This window comes from Charadrius vociferus, unplaced genomic scaffold (assembly GCF_000708025.1).
Source record: "Charadrius vociferus isolate BGI_N301 unplaced genomic scaffold, ASM70802v2 scaffold477, whole genome shotgun sequence".
NCBI classification, from domain to species: Eukaryota; Metazoa; Chordata; class Aves; order Charadriiformes; family Charadriidae; genus Charadrius; species Charadrius vociferus.
The window spans coordinates 3,104,605-3,128,335 of NW_009649449.1; the positions used below are offsets into that span (position 1 = coordinate 3,104,605).

The 23,731-nt window shown below is 44.3% G+C and overlaps 1 protein-coding gene across 1 annotated transcript in view; it reads left to right on the forward strand.

Annotated features, from left to right (window-relative positions):
- Positions 1-867: 867 nt before the first annotated feature.
- The window catches only part of PUSL1 (pseudouridylate synthase-like 1), a 28,803-nt gene continuing 5,939 nt past the window's right edge, over positions 868-23,731 (forward strand). Inside the window, exons 1-5 of the mRNA XM_009889585.1 lie at positions 868-929; positions 2,117-2,174; positions 9,408-9,595; positions 17,083-17,232; positions 19,468-19,641. Coding sequence (XP_009887887.1) covers positions 871-929; positions 2,117-2,174; positions 9,408-9,595; positions 17,083-17,232; positions 19,468-19,641 — 629 coding nt within the window. The 5' untranslated portion in view covers positions 868-870. The remainder of the gene's footprint in view (positions 930-2,116; positions 2,175-9,407; positions 9,596-17,082; positions 17,233-19,467; positions 19,642-23,731) is intronic.

A 23,731-nucleotide genomic window follows, 5' to 3' on the forward strand; every position in this document is an offset into this window, starting at 1 on the left:
AAATCCAGTCTAAATCTCCCCTCTTTTAGTTTAAAGCCATTACCCCTTGTCCTATTACAACAGGGCCTGCTAAAACTTCTGCCTCCATCTTTCTTATTAAGCCCCCTTAACTACTGATTTTTTTTTTTTTTTTTCTGCGGGAGTTAGATTCACGTTCTGGCACTTGTAAACCTTAATTTTTTGACGTGCTTATCTGAGTCAGGGGGCAGCTGAATCCCCCCAAACTGCGCTAGATATAGCCCAAGGGATCAATTCCCATTACAAATTGACAAAAAACAAAAAAACAAAAAAAACAAAACCCTCCCCAAAAAACAAAACTGCAAACAAGAAGTGCAGCTCGGGTGGTTTTTCATGGCAAAGGCAGAGCCACTCGCCGCAGGACGGCTGCCCACAGCGAAGCTCCAGAGCGGCCGAGAGGATCAAGCACAGGACGGGAGCGGGGCCTGTTCCCTCGGGCCGGGCCGCCTCCGCTCACTCGCTCCAGGCGAACGCAAAACCTCCGAGAGCGGCCTGAAGTGTCACAGCGACGGCAGAGGGGAAGCGCGGAGCCCCGGGGCCGCTCACCCCGGCCAAACCGGAGGCCTTAGGCCCGGGCTGGGCCGCCACCGCCCAGCGGAACGGGCAGCCGTTCGCCTCCCTCACCGCCCCGGGCCCTGAGGCCCAGCCGGCCCCGGAACCTCCCTCAACCACAGCCACAGCCACCGCGGCCCCGCCGCGCCGCCTCAGCCGACCGGGGCCCGCCTCAACGCGGCGGCGGAAGCGGGCGGTGCTGGGCGGGCCGCCGGCGGGAAGAGGCGGGAAGGCCGCCCGCCTGCCCGCGATTCCCGTCGGCCGGGCCCCCCCCCCCCTCCTCCGCCCTAGGCAGCAAAGATGGTTTCTCCCCCAACCCGATACCTAGTGTTCTTTCAGTACTTTGGCACTAAATATAGGTAGGTGCCTCAGCTGGCTGGTCAGCCAGGTGCGGTGGAAGTAAACCAGCGCCTGTTGCGGCCTGGGGGGGGGGGTTGGCCATGGGGGAGAGACAAGGAGGTGGCTGAGGAAAGGGTGGGTGAGCACAGTGATTTTGGTGAGGGATAAACCCTTTGCTGGGTAAGTGAGAGCGGGCAGGGAGCTGGACTCTGCCTTCTGCTGTTGTCTGTGATAGGAAGGGGATGGTTTGGGCAGGAAATGCCTAAAATGAGAAAAACATCAAAGGGCAGAGAAGGTGGCAAAGGTGTGATCTCAGGCTGCGCATGTCTCTGTGTGTGGGGGCGAGTTGCTGGATTTCCTGTAGCGGTGGTGGTTTGTTGGGCAGCCGGTGGTGTGGCCGGTGCACGGTGGTTTGGGTACCTGCGCTGCTGGAGAGATGCAGGTGGAATCTGTGGGTCCTGCAGGAGAATAGCTGAGGTGAGGGTTCCCCAGGCTGTAAACATCCCACTTGTGTAGCCATGCTTGTTTACATTAAAAAAAAAAAAAAAAAAAGTGTGTGGGAGAACTCATGCAGCCCCAACTCATGGAATTGTGCCTATCTTCATGAGGCTTTTACAGAATAATACCAGCACATGCCAAAACCCACACTTCTTTTGCAGTGTGTCACTGTGGGTACTGACCTAAATTACTCTTGAGTAGTTACGGGTAAGTTGGGTTTAGCCTCGGGATGTATCCCTTCAGCAGCTTTTGTGCATGGCTGTGACTTCTGTAGTAGAGAAGGAAGCTCTTCACAAGCTGCCTTCGTGGTCTTTTAGCCCCTTGATGACATCCTCAGGGCCTGCGAGAAACAGACCTGCAACTGACAACCAACTCCCAGCCCTGAAATAGTTTTATCTGCAAACTTTTTTCTAGTGTCTTATCTTCCCAACGTGTCAGCCACCATCTGAAGGGCTACTCCAGAGACTAACATTTAAAGGATGATTTTTATTTCCAGCCTCCTTTCTTGCAAGTAACTGCTGCATCTGTTTTCCTCTCCATTCATCAAAGTGTTTGGTCCCTGCAAATTCCGTAAAAAGATCCAGGTGACTCCGTAGCAAACAGTTTGGTGGCTGTCCCTAGTTAACTTATGGATATGTTGGTGGACTCTGTGTCAAGTCTTTGGGTCTTGATGCATAGCAATAACGATTGTATTTGTTTTGCTCTGCAGTGGGGTTATGGAGACTTCGAATGAACAGTCGATAGTTGGAGTCCAGAATTATTTGGAGGTAGGTGCTTGCTAATCGTATTGTCATTAAAATGAAACCTCTGGGGTCACATTGTTGAGCTACAGATATTATCAAGGATAAATATTATTTTTAGAGTGACACTCTATTAGACACCTGCATAGTGCTAAAGACTGTAATACTCAAAACAGTCAAAGTGCTTTAGAAATGACGACAATATACAGGTGGGATAAATAGGTCAGGGTGAAGTCAGAGACATTAAGATCCTGATCCTGAAAAAGATGTGAACCCTTCAATGAGACTTGAAATTGAGGCATCTGAGTCTGGAACTATGATTCTGAGAGTCCCTGCTCAGGTGCTGGCCCAGCTGAAGGTACTTAAGCATGTGGGCTTCATTAGCTCTTATGGCTTTGCCTCCACTCTTAGAACTGCCTTGGTTCTGAGCAGGCCTAGCTGCTCTGCTTCTAGTTCATATCCAAGTCCATTATGGATTTAGAAACTAGATGCTGCATCCTCCCAGGAGAGGATGTCTCTGATAGACATTTTCAGACACAGAACAAAGCACAGCAGGATATCCATTGTTCCAAAGAAAAAAAAAAAAGAAAAAAAAAAAAAAGCTTCGTTTCCATTCTTCTGGAGTTCTTCTAATATGCTATCAAAAAAAGGTATGATCCTGTCATCACTGTTGTTCCGGTGTAGCTCCCCAGGATTTCCTGGAATGTGAGAATGGCTTTCAGGACCAAAGTGCTGTTTGGGCTTGGAGTGAGTGTGCAATAGGTGTGCAAAAGATGCACTGTTACACTAGTGAGTAGAAAGTGGGTCGCTTGCACAGGGTAAATGTTCAGCACACCTGGATGTTTGTGTAACCTAATGGTAATTTAAATACAAGCTGCTGTTGAGCTGCATTTATTTGAGCGGTGCTGGTGAATCCCGTGTTCCTGTGCAGGACAGGAATGAAAAGGAAGCTGCATTATTTTTCTTTGTTGTCTTAGAAGCATCGTGTACTTTGCAGTGAAGCTTGTGCCTGTTTAGAAGATAAGAGATTGTGGAAGAGGTTGAAACTGATTGCTTTAGGTCAGATCATGCCTTTTTGTTGTTCTGTTTGATTCGGTCTGGCTGTCTAACCCGAGATCACAAACTGTAGCAGTTTGAAGGTGGTGCACCCGCTATGTTTGTTTGTGACAGTCTGTGCTCTGCCTGTATTAGCTACAGTCCTGGTGTTGTGCGGGAGCAGAGTTGTTGAAGAGCTGGTCTGGGAGCAGACTTGCTGTCCCACCCAGCCACTCTGTGACTGTGGCCGAGATATTTCCACACCATCCCTTGGTTTACTGAGAGAGGGTGATAGTTCCTGCATGCTCTTACTAAGCAGTCTGCAGAAGGAAAGTGTGATGAATTATGGTTTGAATAAAAGTTTGTCTAAGAGTTCTCAGGGTGTATTTGTATGGCTTCTTGCCTGAGACCATTGTGGAGAAAGTGTATAAATATTGTGCAAATCTTGAAAGAAGAGCCCCAAAGGACTTTCTATCTCATTTATCTAATCCTCTGAACCATCCCGTGTCTCAGCCCCAGGCGCCGGACTTTGGGTGAGCCCAGCAGTTGTTTTGCATTATCCTAGTAACTTTGTTTTAATAGGCGAATGGGTAGGATGGGTGATTAAAGGAGAAAAGAAGAAGAAAAAAAGAAAAAGATAAACTTATTTGGTGTTGTCTTTTCACAGTATCAGCACTTTGCAGGCCAGTTCTGGGATATGTGCTTTGCTTTCATGTGGTGGTATTGATGCTGGGCACTGCTGAGCAGGGCTCTGTCTATTAGAACCACATGGAAAGTCTTAAAGCAACTTTAATAGAAAACTTCTGGGGCCTGTAGGAATTTGTCTTCCTCCATTTCTGTGCAGCCTTGAACTTCACAACTTTCCAAAGTCAGGAAGGCAACTGAAGGAAAGGGCAAAACTAAATCTGTAATGAGATCCTTATTTTATTCTAAATATGTTCAGTCATTTGTTTGCAGTTACAGGCAAGCAAATAACCTGTGAGGTGTAGACCTTGTGCCATTAAGCCTGTAATGGACTGGTGTGCGAGCGTATACCACAGGCTTCTGTGTGATAAGGTAAAATTGCTGGACTGGGGCTGAGCAGAAGGCCTGTCTATAACCCTCTGCCACCATGAAGCACTGTGTCCTACAGGACATGGAAGCTTTTGTTGTCTTCAGTACTGCTATGTGACAGAGCCTGTCTGGAGGAAATGGAGACTTGTTTCAGTTCTGGGACAGATGTAGATATTTGAAGGAGGTTTTAAAATATCTTTGAGGGGGGTGAGCTTTGCAGACAACACATTCTTTCTTTCTTTCTTTCTTGGAGACAATGTATTTGTCTTGAAGCGCTTGGAAGCCTAGCTTGGACCCTAGTGACGGGTCCAAACCAAAATTCCAGACCTTGCTTCCCCAGATCGGGAAGTCTGAATCCTGTGACTTGGCTCCCTCTGGTTCCTTGTGGAACCTTAGAAAATGCAGGACTTCATGCTCTAGTCTCAATTCTTACAAATGTCTGTACTGTAAAGGAAGATCTGTGTAGCACCTTTTGCTAAAGTGAGTAGCTGTTGCTTGTGCTAACAGGCACCATATGCGAGGCCTGTTAGGATCTACAGAATTAAGTTCCCTTTTATGTTTGGTTTGAACCATCTCCTGAGTGTGCGGTTTCCCATTGTGCTGGTAAATGCTGCCCAAAACTAATTTTCCCCACATGAAGCTCTGCTTTGGCCAGCAGCCTTGTGCTAAGGCCAGATATTATTCCTCATGAAAGGAAAAGGGGGAGTAGGAGAGGAGAGAAAGAGAACATGCACAAACTCCTTCCTGTGCAAGGCAGCTTTGGGACAACCTCCTCCTTCCCCCCCCGAAAAAAAAAGTGGAAGGTAAATGGATCCAGATAACTGTCATTTTCAACCCCTGTTTGGATAATAATTTCAGTGGCATCGGAAATCGTTTTGGAAACCCTTTCTCATAGCAGAAACCACTTTCTCAGCTTTTTCTTCCTCGTTTTCACTTCAACTTTTATCTATTCTACTAAAAATGAGTTAGATTTTTAATTGATTTCAGTTGACACAGCACCCATTGAGTCAGTGAGGCTGTGATGACTTCCAACCAGAAGCTTGCGCGTTATTATTATTTATTAGAACACAGCAACTTATAAGTTGTGCAGCATCCTCGGTAAGGCAGTGGAATCCTTTGTGTCTGTACAACTAGTGCCATTGTGCACGATGAAACCAGAAAGCAATCCAGCTGCTCAGAGAGAGAGACACTTACTTTTCCAAAACATTCCTAATGCACACTTTCTTTTCAACACACCTATCCACAATTGATTTCACAAGTTCCTTTTGTGGTTCCCAGATGCTTTGTAGAGGTAGATGACTACCCTGAGGATTTTTTTTTTATTTAGACTTCAGGGAGATAAGTGGATGAACTTTTGCTTTCCTTCCATAGGTGGTATACATTAACAGGCCTGTTCTCCATGTCTCCCCTCCAGCATTTGTACAGAGTGAGGAGAGAACAGAGCTCTGAGTAATAATAGCAATCTGGAATGTGGATCCATATAATTCTGGCACAAAATGGTGGAAATTTCAACGTGATTCAAAATATGGAAGTGCTTAGTGAATTAAACCTGTTAGCAGAACAGGCCTACTAAATGGAAGTAATACTTTCCCTGGCATCACTGGTGTGCAGGATGTTGGAGGTATAAACTGACACCCTGGGATGCTTGTTGCTGCTCCAGGAATATGATCGTCTGGAAAGACTATAACTTGGGAAGTAAAGACCGAATAAAAACGGATGAGATCTGGCTCGATGAAAGGCCTCCAGCAGGTGCCAAGCCAAGATTTCAGTGTTCGTAACACCTGCTAAAGAGAAGGATATTTGCAAACTCTGTGTCTTAAAGAAAGGAGCAGAGACCTGTGAACTCTGAGCATGTGGGAGGACACCCCAGCTCCTTTGTTCCTGTATCTTCTCTATTGCTTTTCAGCTGGGTGCCCGCGGGTAAAGTGCTTAACGTCTGCCTCAGTTTGCCCCCATAGGAATCCATAGGTGATAACCAACAGGGTAGGGATCTGGATTAATAGCAGTAAAGCCTTTTGAGTTCCTTAGATGAAAGGCCTGCTTGTTTTAGGGGCTTCTTTTTTTTTTTTTTTTTTTGTTCTGAAAGGGCAGGAAAAACTGGTTGCTATCCCAGCAATTACTACATGTAAATAATGCATCTTTTTGACAGATTAAAGTACATGGAAACCAGAGGAGGAAACCATCAGCTGCCTGTAGGCTCAAAGGATAGCTGGATGGTACAGATATGAGACATTTGCATAGGTGAAGTGGTCACTTCTGAATTGCCTGCAAAAAAGTTCAGCAGTTCAGATATTCTTTCTTTAAGGAGATTAATTGGGATGGGATTTGAATGAAATATTAAAATTGAAACTGGAGGCTGTAGTTGGTAGCATAGTAGGCCAGAAGAAGAATCCACAAACAAAGCTTTGAGCTTTCACAAACTGAGATTTGTTGTTGATGGCGGTCACGTTCCTCCTTGGATGCTCAGCACATATATCCCTCAGTCATCTCTCCGGAGAGGTGTGCCTGGGAGAAAATTGTGCTGGAGAAGGGCAGCTGTGAAAATACCATTTGTTGAACCTGTCATTCAGTCCTGCACCTTTGTGGATTTATTGGCTGACCCAAGCAAGGGAAACAACCAGATTTGCCTTGCAGTCTGCAATCCTCTCTCCTTCTCCAGTCTGCTGTCCAAGAGGGCTCAACTCCCACTGGCAGAGGAGAAGAGATCCAAACAGTGTTCTTATTGTCCAGCTTTGTTCAGATGCAGTGATTGAAATGGGATGCAGTGTGGGATCCAGAGGAGTGCTGCCTCCAAACTCCTCCAAGCCCAGAACAAGAAAGGAGGATGTTTTCCATGTTCTCTCCTTCTACTGCCACTCAACTGTGTTCCCACTGGCTGGTTTTTGCCTGATGAAAAAGGAGGGGGAAAAGAGGGTGGAGGAAGGGAGGAGCCTGCAAAACCCAAACATATATTTGCAGAAACTTTGCTCTTAAAATGCAGCTTCTGCTTTAAGACAAATTGCTGAGGCATAAGCCAAGGTTTGCTGCAGAGAACTATTTAATTTCTGTCTGCTTCTCTCTACTTAAGGGTGATAAATAAAGATTTTCATTGTTAATTATAACCTCATGTGAACTCCAAATAGAAGGATTAGGAAGGGGAAAAGGCTAGGGTCGTTTTTGTTCTGTTTCCCAGGCCTTCCCCTGCAGCTCAGTTACGTTTTTTCGTTGCCTCCCTGTGCATTTTAATGGTATGTTTCTGAGAGCTCAGAATCCTGCCTGCTCAAATAGTAGGAGTCTGGAAGGTATTTGTGACTCAGCAGTTCAAACTTTATTGACTCTTGGTGCCAAATTGAAATCTAATAAAGACCACTGTTGGGTTCACTACTCAGGCGGGGAGATGGGAAATTTCTAGCCAGTGCTCTGGTTTTCTGCCTTTTTTTTTGGTTGTTTTTCAGTCTTTCAGATATGCTTCACTCATTCCCTATAACAAATTACATTGGATTTTCTGTCTAAGGGCCTGCCCTCGCAAAGAAAAAAGTTGTATTTTGCGGTGCTCCAGCAACCTGATTAAACACCTTATTGTAGGTAAGACCTGCTATGGTTTTAACATTGCATTAGAAACCTTGGTGTTTTAGTAACTTCCTGACCTACCAGTGTTTGTCCCTTACCAAAACCCACCCTGGCTTTGCTAAACTTAGGCCGGTCTAGGCAGACCCTTAAATATATAGCATCTAATTGATCATGTTAGCATCTCTTTTGCTCTCTCTCTTTTGTATGCGCATCTTGATTAAAAGACACCATATTAATGACTCATATTAATGACTCATGTAGCAGGGTTTTATTTACTTTCCCAGCAGGAACCTGTAGTAATTTACCCAGTTGTTTTTGCAGTGTGTTTGTCAGTGGGCAGAAACAGGGTGGGGATAAAAGCCAGCTGTGTGGAGAGGAAAAGTTGGGAAGGGGAAACAACAGTCCTAGCCGCAGGTGGATTCTCAAGCAAATCCATGCCAAAAACCCTTTGCAGAACCTCAATCTCTGTCCTTCCCTTTGTGTTAATAATAGTAAGTTTCAGCTTGTTGCAATAGAGTTTTCTAACTAATTTTTAAAGTACCTGTCAGCTGCAATGTAATTTTGGGGCCTTTTGGTCCAAAAAGCTTGAATTCTGTGATGGTGTAAACAATGTTTGTCATTTTCTGCTTTAGTCTTGCTATGGCAGAGACCTTAGCGTGAGTGAGACATTGCCTGAATATTAAGGCAACTCTAGCTCCTGAAGAGAACAGTACTCTCAAGGGTTAGCCAAGTCCTGCATTAATGCAACTGTGGAAGTAGGGATATAAGGAAATTCCATCTTGTGACTGCTGGTGGTGTGTGGTTGTCCTGTGGTTATTTGTACCTGCTGGGATAGCTCAGTGTCAGCTCCTCAGCTACTGGTGTGTTTTATGAGAGCTGTGTCTTGATTCTTAGATCTGTTTATATTTATATTTCTCAGTGGGACTATTGAATGCATTACATCAGCACTATGGTAATACTCATCTGGTCCCCTGGCTTCTCCCCTGCTCTCAGCAATTAATGGAAGCGTGTTGCCCTCTGTAACCCTGTTGCCGTTGTGGGTGGAAAAGAACTTCTGCCTGCAGCAATAAGCTGCAGTATTTTACACCATTCTGACCTCCACTGGAAGGAGAGGATGCAGCCCGAGCTCCTTCAGGCATCTTGGCTGATGTCATTCAGACATCCCCGTGTGCTGGTTTGGAACCCTTTAAAGTTTGGGTTCTGCAGCTCTTTAAGAGCCGCTGAAGCGATCCAAGTCCAGTTCTTAGCAGTAAATTGCAGGGGTGGTGTCTGGGTTTAAGTTCTCTATCCCCTTTGCCGTTACTCAGTGATATAAAACATAGGCTAGCAAGATGAATATTTCTTTTTTTTACTTTGTTTTGTACATGTAAGGAAGCTCGCATGATGTTTTGGGTGTTCTGTTTGAGGTGATTTCAGGACAAGAGGTGAGAAGCCAGTGGTGCTACAGAAGTCCCTGAAACAGGCTCCTCTCCATCCCTTTCTATGTAGCCCATTGTAAAACTCCCAATTACTTCTCTGTGTGAACAATAAGGAGACAAGCGGTTAGCAAGGAGGGTGATGTTTTTTCCTAGCTAGCTCGAAGCGAGTCTGGTGTTCATGAATCCATTTCGTGTTGGCTTTCAGAAGGCAGCGCAGAACCTAAAACCCGTTGTTCCCATCAAGTTCCGCATCTCCAGCCGCACAGATACTGGCGTCCATGCACTCTGCAACTCTGCTCACTTTGACATCCAGAGGGCACCGGGGAAGCCAGCTTTTAATGAGAAACAGCTCATCCACTGTCTTAATTACCACCTGAGGCCTGAGCCAATCCGGTGAGTTGGTGGCAAGTCAAAATCTTTTATTTTATGCTTGTTGGAGAAAGGAAGAAATGCAGCCGTGATGTCCTGTCTTCACCCACAAGATACGTTTTCCCCTGTTATGTGTTGGCAAACCACTCCCTTGCACATATGTATTTCTGCTACTACCAGACCCCTGGCACATTAAATCAGTCCTATTCCACTGTTGTTGTTGGGAGACCATCTATGCTGGTACCACTAAAACAAGATTTGTGAGAGATTGGGGTCACTATGTAAGTATAGAATCCGCCGGGATGATTCTAGTTTCACACATGAGCCAGGACATTAGTATTTAAACTTTCAGTTCTGCTTTATTCCCCAAATGCCCTGATTTTCTTTGTTTATCAAATTAGCACTTAGCAAAAACTTGGCTGCAGCATTGCCTCTCACCTGTGCCTATGCAAAAAGACGAGGAACAAGCAAACAAAATTACTGTTAGTTTTAGCATATCTAGTCCTCCCTTCCTGCGTGATCAGCCTCTTTTCTTCCCTGCCTAGACCAAGGCTACCACCTGACATGGTTTAGAGAGGTTACATCAAAAACTTCAGTTTAATGTCTTTGTAGCAAGACTTGATGTTTTACTCAATGGGATAGGTAAAGTCCTTTTCATACTGTACCCAACTGTTAATGACTAGGGAGAGTTGCATTTCAAAGTAGTGAGGAACTTGATACAACAATCTGCTGAGAGCAGAACAGACATTTCTGCTTCCTATTTTCTTCTTCTTGTTAGAGTTGTTACTTCTTGCAGAATTTCAGAGTGAGCTTATTCTGCATGAGACCTAGGTCTAAATGCCCACACTCAAAGGCAGAAAAAAAAAAAAAAAAAGATCATTAAACCAACAGTTTCTGTTAGGAATTTGTATCAATTACATAAGTAATTACTACACCTTGTGAATTTTTCAAAGGGTGGATTGAATTTCATGTTGCTTTGCTTTTCTTTCCAAGCTGTTGTGCAGTTTCTGTGTCAGCTGACAAACAGTTTCTGTGTTCTTCCCCAGACATAGGTGCGTTATTATGGTTAAAGTGTAAATTGAACGAAATGCTGGGATTTTTAGACTAAAAGCCAAATCTGTGCTATGTCATAGAACTGACGTACCATTTGCTAGTAGCTGCTTTGCTGTGGTCTGTTCTTTCTTGTGTTACTTTATCTTATTTGTGTAAACTAAAAACTCTTCAGTGACTTTGTCTATACAGCATTTGGCACAATAGGACTTGAATCTCTGTACGGTACCCTACTGAAGAGTGTGTCAAAGTACTTCAGAGTGTTGTGCAAGAAGATGGGTAATTTATGGGAGGTATTTAGGTGAGCCAAAAAACTTTGATGCAAGATGCCAGTTGGTAATTACTGAGGCCTGGGTTGCTCTGTTTCACATTACTGCAGTCTTTCTGATGTCTGGTGGCATGAACATAAAGGAAGATTATGGAGGCAAATTCCTCATCCCAGAGCAAGGGCCCAGGACAAAAAAGGACATCCATCCCCACCCAGTGAAGGTATTGTTGTAAGAATAGCAACATAGTACGCTCCCCCTTCCTGCTTCACCCAGTCTGCTTTATTTTCTAATCTCTTCTTTGTGAAACAGGGCCTGACCCAAATGCTGACAAAGCAAGGCCTGGGATTTGAGGACTGACATCATCCTTGCATCTGTTCTTGGTTTTGCAAGGGAGGATTCTAGTTCTGCAGGGCTTGGGGAGCAGTGAATCCAGCTCTAAATGTGCAGGTGCTCAAATAGTTTAGCATCTGAGGGAGGAAGAGATGAATGATGGTGTTACTTTTTTTCCAGGAGGTCTTTTGTGCATGTTCTACATGGTGCATACAGCAAAGAGCGAGTTGGTGGAAGCTGTGGCATGCTCTGCAGAAGGTGTTGCTCTGCAGTTCAGTCAGCTGTTTTGACTTTTTCAGAGCACATTGCAAACATTCAAACCTTAAGCAAAGGAAGGAACCTGAGGAAAGCAACCCCAGGTGGCAGAGTCTTCTCTAGCTTTGACTATGCTGGTAGAAATTCAGTACCTCTGGAAACTACGCCCCCAGGATCAGACTCTCCAAGGTGTTTGCCACTGTTTTTAGAAGCAACAAAGCAGATTGCCTGCCTCTGGTTGGCAGTAGAGGTGGGCAGCTAATCCACAGATGTGACTAGGGAGTGAGACGCTCCAGCATGCCCTGCACACGCCAGTGACACCTGCAGTGCTGGGCAGAGTCTAGTTTGGTTGCTGAAACTCTACATCTGCATTAACAGAGTGTGAAACACAGGTTAACTAGCTTGTTGTTCCAGCACTAGCTTACTTGGGGTAACGTAAGTGCTGTGTTGTTCAGCAGTCCCTGACACAACTTACTCCAGACCTTACACTGACTCAGTGTGAAGCAGAGATGGACTGAAGGGGTCAGCTTCTGGTCCAGTGGCTGTTCCCTAGACCGTGTGCTGTGTTGATACAAGGAGCAGCATTAGGTGGAGGGACTCTGCCTCCAGAGTTCTGCTATGTCATGTCTAGAGGGCATATTGACTCCAGGGAAGAAATTCCAACCTATGCTGATAGTCATGTGTGTGAGACAGTAGTGACTTGACATTTACTGCTGTAGCAAGGTACGTAGAGACCAGGATCCCACCTATGTACCTTCTTCTGTAGGTCTATGCCAAAGAAGTGGTTAGTGCCTGTAGCTCTCATGGACTCAGGATTGGGTTTTGCAGTGTTTTCCTGCACTGTTTCTGGAGTTGTATGTCAGTGATGCTTTGCATTTATTTAAATGCAGTGGGACCTTTTATCTGTGGGCTCTCAATTCGGTCAGTGACTGGAGCAGAAGCTGCAGCAACTGTCTCGGAGCCAGCTGCATTCTTTCACCTCCAAAAAAAAAAAAGCACCAGAGGGTGAAGGGGAAGAGGAAGTAAAATCCTTGGAATCTGAGCTCAGGAAAGAGGGCAGGAAGGCACTGTGAGAGCCTTGTTACTGGAGGCACATAGTTCCTGTTAGTGACTGTTTATTTTGTTGTTTTAAATGACCTTTTTCCCTAGATGTTTACAGTTCCTTTGGCAGCCCTCAGACAGTTTTGGGAACAGCATAAGGCCACACCACTTTTTCCCTTTGATTCTAAGAGTCTTCTGACTATGTTAACTTAGCTATCCCTCCATGGGACCCTCTTATGATGTCTCGGAGAGGGCGAGCTCAGCCTAAGGGCAGCATGTGATGACTGTTATGCTGCTTGGGCTTGATGTAGAGCGTGGCTGCAATTAGAAATGCACGACTGTCAGTCCCCAGAAATCTGTAAGGGAAATCCCCCCCGCCCCTTATTTGCAAAAATGTTTTAGCAGTTTGCAGAGTTGGTTGAGTCTTTCTCTGAAAGCAAAGATTTCACGGTGAAAGAAAAGCAAATACTGATTTCACTGCTTTTACTACACAGCCCACGGACAGCCATCCAGTAACAAGTCAGATCATGCATCCCAAACCTGAGATTGAATATTAGCATGATAATGTAAGATTGACAGTTTGGCACTTACAAATCCAGTTCCTCCATTGGCCTCTTAAATCAGCAGCTAGATTCCTCTGCAGTGAGAGGCCAGAACACAAAGCAAATCTCTCTCGAGCTAGCTAAGTTGCATGCTTCACATCTGTGAGTTACTGTCCCTTGACAGCTTTCACCTTCTTTGACATATGTGTAAAGAGTCTAATGCAGCTGCTGTGGGGTGGGGCTGGAGATTATTTCTTTTCAGACTATTGTGTTAATTAAAAGAATTCTGAAGTAGAATTTGACATAGGTGGAGTTTTGGTTGTTATTTTTGCTCAGACTGAAAACTAGGTCAGAATCTATACAGCCTGGAAGTCCAACCCTTTCTGGATGTTCTGGCAGTACCAGGGAACGTGAAGTAGGTCATTGTTTTGATTTCCTTCCTTAAAAGACTAAAGCAGTTGTTCAGGAGTCAAAACTAGCTGCTTTTGCAGCCAGAGGGTACCGCTGCAGTAGTTTGTTCTGCGTGTCACCAGCCACTGAATCTCAGTCTCTCTCCTCTGAGTTCAGGCTTCTAACTTGCCAGTTGTGTTGTCTAGCTTTATTGGAGTAAGTTGTCCTAGAGAGCTAAAACTACTGTTGTAGCCACTTTGAATACTAGTAGTCATACAGATACATAGTTGTGGCTAACTTTGTGATACCATGACTGATCAGTCCGAGAGCACACGGGATTGCAGCCCAAGAAAGGTTGGAGCTAGAGAGCATCTCTAAAAGGAGGCAGCAGTGGGATCTCACAGATGGGAAAAGTGGTTTTTTGTCTTGCACTAAGATCTGACAGGTACGTATCAGGAGGTGATATCTTCTGATAGAATGCAGTACAGTCCTGATCAGTTAGAGTTTGAGTTTATTAGGGTGCAGTCAGCTCTACTTCTCATCCTCCCTTGGGCTGAACCTTTTAAAAACAGTTCAGCTGCTTTGCATTAAGGAGCTTGGTGACGGGCCCGAGTCTAAGAGTATTCAGCAACCATCCCCTCCCTCTGTAAATATTACTTTGCCAAGAAGAATTCTCTCCTAATGCTGAGGAGAAAACTCAGCACTTTCATGTGGTTACAAGCAGGGGGTGATGGAGAGAGGAATTTTGTGAGAACACATTATTGTCGATAGAGCTTGGAAGGGAAACAAGATTCCAAGCTGGCTGACTGTATCATCAGCAATAATAACCTTCTTTGTAGCATGATGGGTCTCTTCTATCAACTGATCTGTCTTTTAGATTTTCAAAGTGCATTTAAAAGGATTTTATCCACAAAGATCAGAGTGTATTTCATAGATAGGGTAACTTCAGGAGGACTTTGCTGTCCCTTAAGTAGGGGTGGTAATACAGTAGGCTCACACCTACTTTGGGTTTTGGTTTTGTAAGCACACAATAAAAGCTGTCTGAGTGACAAGACAGAGCTGGAATTTGTCCCACCTCCTGCAAATTGCCATTTAGTTTCTGTAGTCAGTTGAGAGAGGAGGATGTACTTTTGGAGGACATCTTTGCATTTAATACATTGCATTTCTGGTTAGATGTCTTTGGACTTTTTTTCCTTCAACCTCCTCTGAAATTCAGACTCTGAAAAGGTAAAGCATGCAGTGCGTCTTTGTTTACTAGCAGTCTTCCAAAAAATGGGATCTTAACAAGGCCTGAAATGAAGCTGCTGTAATAAAGTCTGGAAAGACATTCCTAGTTAAAAAGAGCCTATAGTAGCAATTGCATCTGCTAGGAGAGGCAGGAAAGGATGCCTGCATTGAGGAATCATGTGAGCATAAATAGGCTTTTCTGAAAAGCCTCTATCAGAGGGAGTAAAAGGATAGTTATTTAATAAAAATCACAGAAGCAGTAACAAGAAAAGCTCAAGATATATGAAATGCTTGTGGAGGCATGCAGACAGGGGAAAATAATTGTAATAATTACGTTATTGTGTTTAGAAGAGGCTGGAGGTCCCAGGTTCAAACTCCATTGCAGGCTTGGAGGATGTAGTTTGCATTTCTACTGAGATTTTATAGCAGTGCAGCAATCTCCTGGGCTTGTTATTGCAAATCTTTGTGGAGGCCTGTGGCTCAGCTTTAATTTCTTCTTCTGTGGTCTGAGCCTTCGCAGTCAAGGGATATGAGCCAGAGGCACTTGAGCTGGCAGAAATCTCTGAAGCACCAACCTTTTTAAAGTAAATAAATAGGTTTGTCTGTTACTTGGTCCCAAATGGTATCATATTTTTTGGCTGCCCTGGGTTCCTTCTCCTCACTATGCCAAACTCCAAAGACAGAAAGGCACACAGCAGGAGAAAAACTACCTTCTAAGGAGGTGTATCCTCTGAACTAATACCTGCAGCGAGATTATACCCATGTAATCGTGACTCCTTGCTGTATGCTCTCTGCAGTATGGTGAATAGCCAGTACGCTGGGATGAGGGGAAAATCAAATCTAGTAAAAACTGCTGCTGACATGCTCAAATCAATGGTAGCCCTTTGGGGGAGGTGCAGAAACACAGGGAAGCTCTGTTTTCTCCATTGCCAGAGAGAAGGCTGTTTTCTTCTCTGGCAGTCTTTGTACCCTCCCTTCTGGCTACTAGGCTGTCTGTGTTCCATGGTAATGGTGGCATTGGCTTAGAGAAACAACACAATTGCTCCCTGTTGCTTATAGAAGAAAACAGGGGGGGTTCAGCTGCCTAGAAGGCTGCTTCTTGAGGTTAACGGCCCAGATTCAGTGGAAGATAAGTAGAAAGGAACGTTCTCAAAAGCCATTTTCTGCACATATGAAATACAAGGGTTCCCAGGAGGTCTGCATGCAGCGTTCTGCTGTTTTCAAATAACCTTAATCTAGGCAATGGTGGGATGCACCTTTATTTTCATTGCTGCAGCAAAGTCCTCTTCATCCTAGAGGTTGTGGAGGTGAGTTGGGAGGGAAGTGACCTAGTTTCACCTATCTCCATCTGCCACAGAGAGGAATGTAGCCACCTTTCAGAGGGAGCACAGGGGTACCTGTTGTTGGGGGAGTCCTTCCCACTCATGCTTGGGACCATTGTTCTGCAAAAGCAGAAGGGCACAGTGTTGCTAAGGTGTGGTCCTCAGCTGGAGATGGAGGTAGTCAGCTTGCTTTGGGAAGTTACTGCCTCTCACCTTAAGCATGGCGAGGAACATGGGCTCTCAGCCAGGCGTAGTACAATTTGATGGGCTGGATGAGGTGTTTGGTGCAACAAAGAACGCATACTGGAACACCTCTCCTATGAGGACAGGCTGAGAGAGTTGGGGTTGTTCAGCCTGGAGAAGAAAAGGCTCCTGGGAGACCTTATTGTGGCCTTCCAGTACTTAAAGGGGCTACAGGAAAGCTGGGGAGGGACTCTTTATCAGGGAGTGGAGCGATAGGATGAGGGGTAACGTTTTTAAATGGAAGGAGGGGAAATTAAGATTGGATATAAGGAACAATTTTTTTACAATAAGGGTGGTGAGACACTAGTACAGGTTGCCCAGAGGGGTGTTAGATGCCCCATCCCTGTAAACATTCAAAGTCAGGTTGGACGGGGCTCTGACCAACCTGGTGCAGTTGAAGATGTCCCTGCTTATGGCAGGGGAGATTGGACTAGATGGCCTTTAAAGGTCCCTTCCAACCCAAACTATTCTATGGTTCTATTCTGTCAGTTGCCATTTCTCAACTGAAGGACTGATCAGTCTTAGGCTCTTGTGATGGTCTGAGCATCCCCAAAACGTGTTGACAGACGACCCAAAGTCAGTTTCACTGATGGCAGGGGTGATGCCAAGGCTCTTCTGCCTTCTAGTTGACAGATGCCTGTGGCAGCCTACAGGTGCAAATCCTTGGTCCTTGCTTAGTCATTGGCTGTCAGGAGAGAATGATATTTAATTCATTGTAAGTGCAGTTTTGCAAAGAATCCATTGCATGTTTCAGTTCCCATCTATGTGGTGATCGGGCAAAAGCTTTTGAATTAGTGCATGACATTTCTCTCCATCTCCCTCATTCTCTTCTGTCCTAACAGCATTTTGAATGTCTATCGAGTGGCCAATAGCTTCCATGCACGCTTCTCTGCGCTGTCAAGAACCTACATTTATCGGCTCTTGATGGGCTGCACTCATCATTCTGAAATACCGGTGTTCGAAAGGGATCTCTGCTGGGCTCCTGCAGGAGGGTAAGTGTGTTCCATTAAACCTCCCTGGAGAGCTACCTCATCAACACTCTGGAAAGGCTTGGCCTTTGGGGAAGTGGGGATGGGGGTAATTTCCACACGTGAGACCGGATTCCCTATTTGTATTGACAAGGTTTCCTTGTTGAAATCAGTGCAACTGAGTTATGTTCACTGACATCTGAGATTTACGGCTCTTTTTAACTGTACTGTCAGTTGTACCTGTGATATAAACATGCTTAGCACTGCTGAAATACTCAATGACACTGGGTAGAGTCCATCAGCAACTTTGTGTGTCCCTCCCCATGGAAGTGATGAGCATTTCCTCAGATGACCTTGCCAGTTCATACAGCAAACCCATTTGGACAGCTGGCGGAAGGAACAGTGCTCTGATATGATGCAGACAGGCAGAAATGCATCGAACAGCAGATCTCGGAGTTTTAGGTGTAACCACAGGCAGGCAAGAATGAAGACTGAGAAATTTTTTTTTTTTTTTTTTCTTTTCCCCTAGTCCTATTTCTGGTAGCGACTGCATGTAAACCTGCTCTCTTCTTGCCTGTCTGTGTGTTTGAATAGTGAGAGCCAATGACTCTGAGCAACCCTACAATAACAAACCAGTGTATCTAGCTCAGTAGTCACTTGTGTTCTTGGAGTAGCCAGAGTCACAACAAATCAGTGCTTGTATATTCAAGGGAAGAAAAACAAATTCAGTGCCATTTAAAAAACCAACATGATAAACAGTGGGTGAGGAAAAAATAAACAAAACCCAGAAGATAATTTGTTATTTTCCTTTTAGTTTATGTTGTACTGAGATAAACATACATTCAAGAAAACTGGTTTTCCACAACACTATAAAGAAAAACAGGTTTGTAGCCAGTTATGGTAATTTCATCACCACTATTGGAATAACAATTGTGGGTAATGGAAAAAAATGGAACCTCAACTGTCCTAGCAGAGGAATGAAGATGACATTGTCCTAACTTAAATTGCTGACTTTCTTTTCTGTGGGCTGTGGAAGGGAAAAATAAATATGAAATTGCAAAATTAGATGTTATGAGCAGAAAGTGTCTTAATCTCGGGCTTTATGAAATAGCATTTAATTTAGTCCAGACACTGCAGTTAATTTTCTCAAAAGGAAATGCCACATAAAGGATAGGGTGAGCATATTAGAAGTTCTGAATGGGAGGTGTCTTACTAAAAAGTGAGATATTTGGACTGCTAGTAGTGGGGAAGCTCATAGTATGTGTACTACTGAGCACGTCTGGTGTATAATACACATACACAATACACGTTAAACTTGTGTAGGCATCTGAATTCCCAACTAGGTGTTATCAGTGCTTCTCAGTTTGACCAGGATTCTGTAAGTGCTAGTCATTTTTCTTGAACCCAGTGAAAAAAATTAATAATGTTGGAAAAGTTCATCTCGATTTTTGTTTTGTTTTGGTTTTGTTTTCTTCAGAAATGTTTTGACTCCTGTTAAGATCTGAAAACCTTAAGCCATAGATCATGCATGCTTACTCAGGCTTTTCTTAGGAGAAATTTGCAAAAATAGAATAAAAATAAGCATCTGTTCAGCAAATATATCAGTAAATCTGTCTAAATTCTTTTGCTCAAGACTATTTTGAACAGACCTAGATACTTCAAATGAAGAAATCTGAATGACACTTGACCTTCTGAGTTGTACCCTTGACACTTCCTTCTGCATCTCCACCTTGGGTTTACACTGGCTTTTTCTCTGACAGTTTGCTCACTCATTCCATCTCTGTTACTTCCTAATTTCATCTTCTGGCTGTTGCACATCTGGGGTTTGGAAAACCATCAGAGTGTTTGATATTTTCTTACCTGGCAACATCTTTTTCAGTTTATAAGATCCAGATACTGCGAAGGATTTTGATTCTCTTGCCCTATGCTCTAGCCAGCAATTTGAATAGGATTATTTGAATTGAACTGTTATAAGAAGCACAGCAGGATAAAGGTTTGTGTAAAAGTGTGTGCCTGCCAACCCCTCATCTAGCCTGGGGTTTTGAGTACCTTCAGACCTCAGGTCGCTTGGCATCTTGGCTTGTGGTTTGGGCCATTACAAGACAAACTCCGTCTTGCAAAAAGTGTTTCCACAATGCTGCAACATTAAATCTATGTGCCAGGCTTCAGCCTCTCATCAATTAATTGGACTTCAACCCACCTAACATACTTGGTCCCACCTAATGCTCCTTTCCTTTTGCTCTGCATGTTTAATTTCAGCCATCTGAACGTGTCAGCCATGCAGGATGCAGCACAGTTCCTGCTGGGAACCCACGACTTCAGCACCTTTCGCTCACTTAACTCTGAAACACGTTTTCAGTCTCCAGTCAGAACCATCCTCCAGGTAGACATCCGACCCTCTTCTGGTTTCCTGTCCCACCACTATGAACACAGGTGAGAGCCCAGATACTCGGCTGAGGAGCTGCTCTGAGCAGCTGGTGTTTGCTTTGTCTGAGAAACTGCTTCCCAGCACCGCTTTGAGAACTGACCTCCTGTTTGCTGTGCATTGCCCTCAAGGTCCTGTGATGGTGTCAGCAGAGTTCTGCCTAGTGACAGCTTGGGAAGGACATTTCTTTCCCTCTCTTCCCCAAAGTCCTTAGGGAGAAAGATAAGCAGGAAACTGGTCCAGTTATTTGTACATTAAAAGGCAGGATGTTATAAACTGGTGTATGGAATTGAGCACACAGCAATTCCTATGAGGTTCTTCCAGCATTTACACTTGTTTTGGTTGCTAAAGACCAGCTCTGCCAGGGGATGGGACTTTTTCCCTCCCCCTGCTGCTGTCCTAGCTTTGCCTAAAGGCTGCAAATAGAGAGAAAAAAAAAACCCACCCGACACCTAGGTCACTGCCGTAGCTATGCAGATCCACTCAGTTCACATCAGTAACTCCTACTGTCTTCCTTCCCAGGGAATGCTGATGAAGGAAAGTCCAATATTCCTCAGTTGTTACATATGCAAATCATTGTTCTTTCAGGACCAGGTCTTGCAAGTATTGAAATTAAGTGGCTTGATGTATTCTTCCTCTAGCAGAAACTGAAGTTTTTTCCCAGAAAGATGATGAGTATTTATCATCTGAACATGGCTTTTGCTTTCGTGCGGGCTTCTTTCACAGATACATGGGTGTTGTGTTTCAGCTTGAAAGCAAACTTTGCTGTTGTCTGCCTCCAAACCACATTTTCCTGCTTTCTGATTAGGAGAAAACCCTTTTCTTTGTAGTTTCCCCCAGTGACCCTCCATTAGATTTGAATACCTACTGAGCTGTCTGTAACAATAAGTGCCATGCTCCAAGCTTCGGAGCTTCACTGCAGTTTGCAAATAGCCCACTGTTTCTTTTACCATGTCTTAGAACGGCGTATTTTGCCAGCAGTAGTGTGAGACAAAAACTGAAAAGGAGCTGCAAAAACAGAGAGATCTCTATACTCTGGGTAACCCTGGTCTTTCAGTTCCTCCCGTCTTCTCCGATTCCTGCTTTTCCTGCTCAGCGTAGGTGCCTGTCAATGCCATGCTATAAAGAGCCACCCAGTTGGGTATGGTGCTTCCACTGCCACTCTCTGCTGTATAAATGCAAGGGCGTGGGCGGTTAGTGCCAGATGTAAACGCTTACTTTCCACCTTCTTGCAGCTAAGAAACACCATCCCCGTGGGAGAAGGAAGGCTGGAGAGGAAAATGGGTGCTGTCCTGGGGCTGCCTTCCTGCTGTTTGTATTGGGTTGCTATTGCTGACTGGAGAGCTTGGCCTCCCTCCGTCAAGTGTGGTTATGCTTAGGGACACAAGTAACAGTGAAATCTGCAAGATTATCTTGTCCTTTATGATGAATTGTATTGTAAGTGGCAGAGTCCTGAGATGACCTGAAAACAACCATTAATGGTCTTGTTGAAATCACCTGTGAGTGCGTATGGACCAGATTACATTCCAAATCCAGACCTGCTATTATCAGTTGACTGATCTCTGAGATTTAGTACGGATCAGCTCATTTTTGTCTTCAATTTAATGTCAGAAAGGGAAATTGCCATTCTTTTCATAACTTGCTGCATAAACCCATCCCACATAAGGCCAAAAACAGCTCACGAGAGAGAGCGAGTGAGCAAACCTAAAAACGGGATCAAAAGCATCAAGCTAGGTGCTGATGGTGACACATGCAGCCAAACTTGTGTTTTATAGCGAGTCATTTTTGTAATGCGTCGATATAAATTGATTTAAAGAATATTTAGGCTGAAGGGGATAGCTTTGAGAAGCCTAGTTTAATGCATTAAAATGGCATTTTAATTCTCTTAGAATACTTTGGTAGTAATAACCACAACCTTGAGTTTTCTGATCTCAAGAAAAAAGTTGTGGGGTTTGGGTCTTTGTGACGGGCTAGGTGGTGTTGAGAGGGGTTTTTTTTGTTTGTTTGTTCAGGGTTTTTTAAGTACGGTGTCCTAGTTACTTTTAATCTCTCAAACTCTCCCTATGGGAACAGTTGCAGTCATGGAGCTCGGTGTTTGTTTGCCCATTCTGCAAATAAGACAGCAAATATGCCTGAAGTCCACGTGTATTTCCTTGCTGCAGAATGAACTGTTCTTGCAATGAAAGGGCTGGGGTAGCAGTAAAACCTTATAAAGAGAACATTTTTTAATTAGCTTTTTTTTAGCCTAATCTAAGGAGGTTTATTTTCTGTTTCAGAGGGAGGAATCTGTAGAATGATAAACCATGCTCTCTTAGTGAAATAATGCAGCTTTTCTTTCTCATTCTTTCCTTCCATTCTGAACTTAAACCGATCTTCTGAATTGACCACTTGTCTGTTTAAAAGGCTGACTGTTAAAATGATTCCCTCCATCAAACTCAGTTGCTCAGCAACAGTAGAAGTGGAGTTAGTGTCCCATCCATACAAAAAGCTTTTGAATGCTAAGGATGTGTTCAGAGACTTCAGCCCCATCGTTTATTCCTGGAGAGTGATTGCTCTGTCACCTGTTTTCTACCTGAATATGTATTATTCATTGCAAGGTGCTGGCTTCTGCTGCCAAGTGGAAAAAGACAGCTGGATTTTATGCTGGTAAGCAAAATTGTTTGTGAGATTGACAAGAAAAACAAAGTTTGTCTCTTAAAGAAAAATATCTTGTTCTCTTTCAAAGTCTACAAGATATTTTTCCTAACTATCTCGAGCTGTCTTATTGTAGCTTAATATATCTTGTCAAGACAACTGAGACAGGAGTATCCTGGCTACAGAAGGTGTGTGCAATTTGGTGAGAGGGGGATTTGTCCCTACTTGAAAAAAACTCTCTCTTGTGCTTTGCTAAAGAGCTGAGCTGAATGAGGGCCTTGATGCGCTGGGTGTTTGTGCACGTGTGTAGCAATGCACATGTCTGTATGCCACACACTTCGAGCTGGGGGGGGTGATAGAAACATTGTCGTTTCCTGACATAGAGAGGAATCTGGGGGCAGGAGCTGCCTTTGCATATGCCAACTTGCACGACAGGGAGGGCTAAAAGCAGTAATTTATCTGTAAATCCTGTGAGAAAACAGCTTGTGGCTGCTCCCTACAATGATGGTGTCACAGTTTCTCTTCTGCCCTGATGCCCCGTGTGGGCCAGGGAACCATATTGTCCCTGCTTCACCTTTCTTCTAGGGCTTGCAAGAGCTGTCCCCTCTCCCGGGTAATGGGCAGCCCCTTTCTTGATACTCAGGTGTTTCCAGCAAACCCAGCCTGGCCATCTGAACCCTCCAGACAAATATATTGCAGCTGTGCTTTTCTCACAGCTGATTTGAGTCTCCATAGCTCTTGGACGCCCAGTTACTGGGCTCATTGCAGGAGAGGAGAGGAGAGGGGTTGCATATAAATACCTGCTTTTCTGGATTATGCAAGGTAAGCTTTGTCTCTTTGCTGTAGGAAGGCTATGGGATATAAGGATCACTTAGAAACTGTGAGTGAGTTTGTTTATTTTTTTATTGTTCTTTTCGTGTTACTTTTGTCAAAGTGAATTCTTGGATTGCTTGGTAGTGTGGAAGTTTTGAGGTGCAGGTACCAAGGTGAAAACCTGCTCATTTTTGTGCTCTGTTGGCATATCTGATGTATGATCAGATGATATATGATATGTGTGTATGTTTTTATATATCTAGTGGGCATATCAGATTTATTTTTTTTTTATTTGTAGGAAGGAAATGTGTGTACAGGTTCTTCCCTGCAGGACTGTTCCTGAGAACAGGTTTGCATTGGGTTTTAGTGTTAGAGCTGGTACCGGACCATCAGCAAAACTGCAAAAATATTTTGAAAGTAATCCATAAAGTTTTAGCAGAGGATGCAAGCGTCAGGGAAGTGTTGGAATAGTTAGGCTCAGTAGAGTTCTTATAAGGAATATTGGTTACCACCATAAAACTTTCTGGAAAATGCTATCTGTATGAACAGAGATTTGGTGAGGGGAAGGGATATCTTTTTGCATAGTAGCATCCATCCATCCCTAAATATTCATCTGCTGTTTCCTGCTCTCTTAGCCTGGAGTGCTTCCTG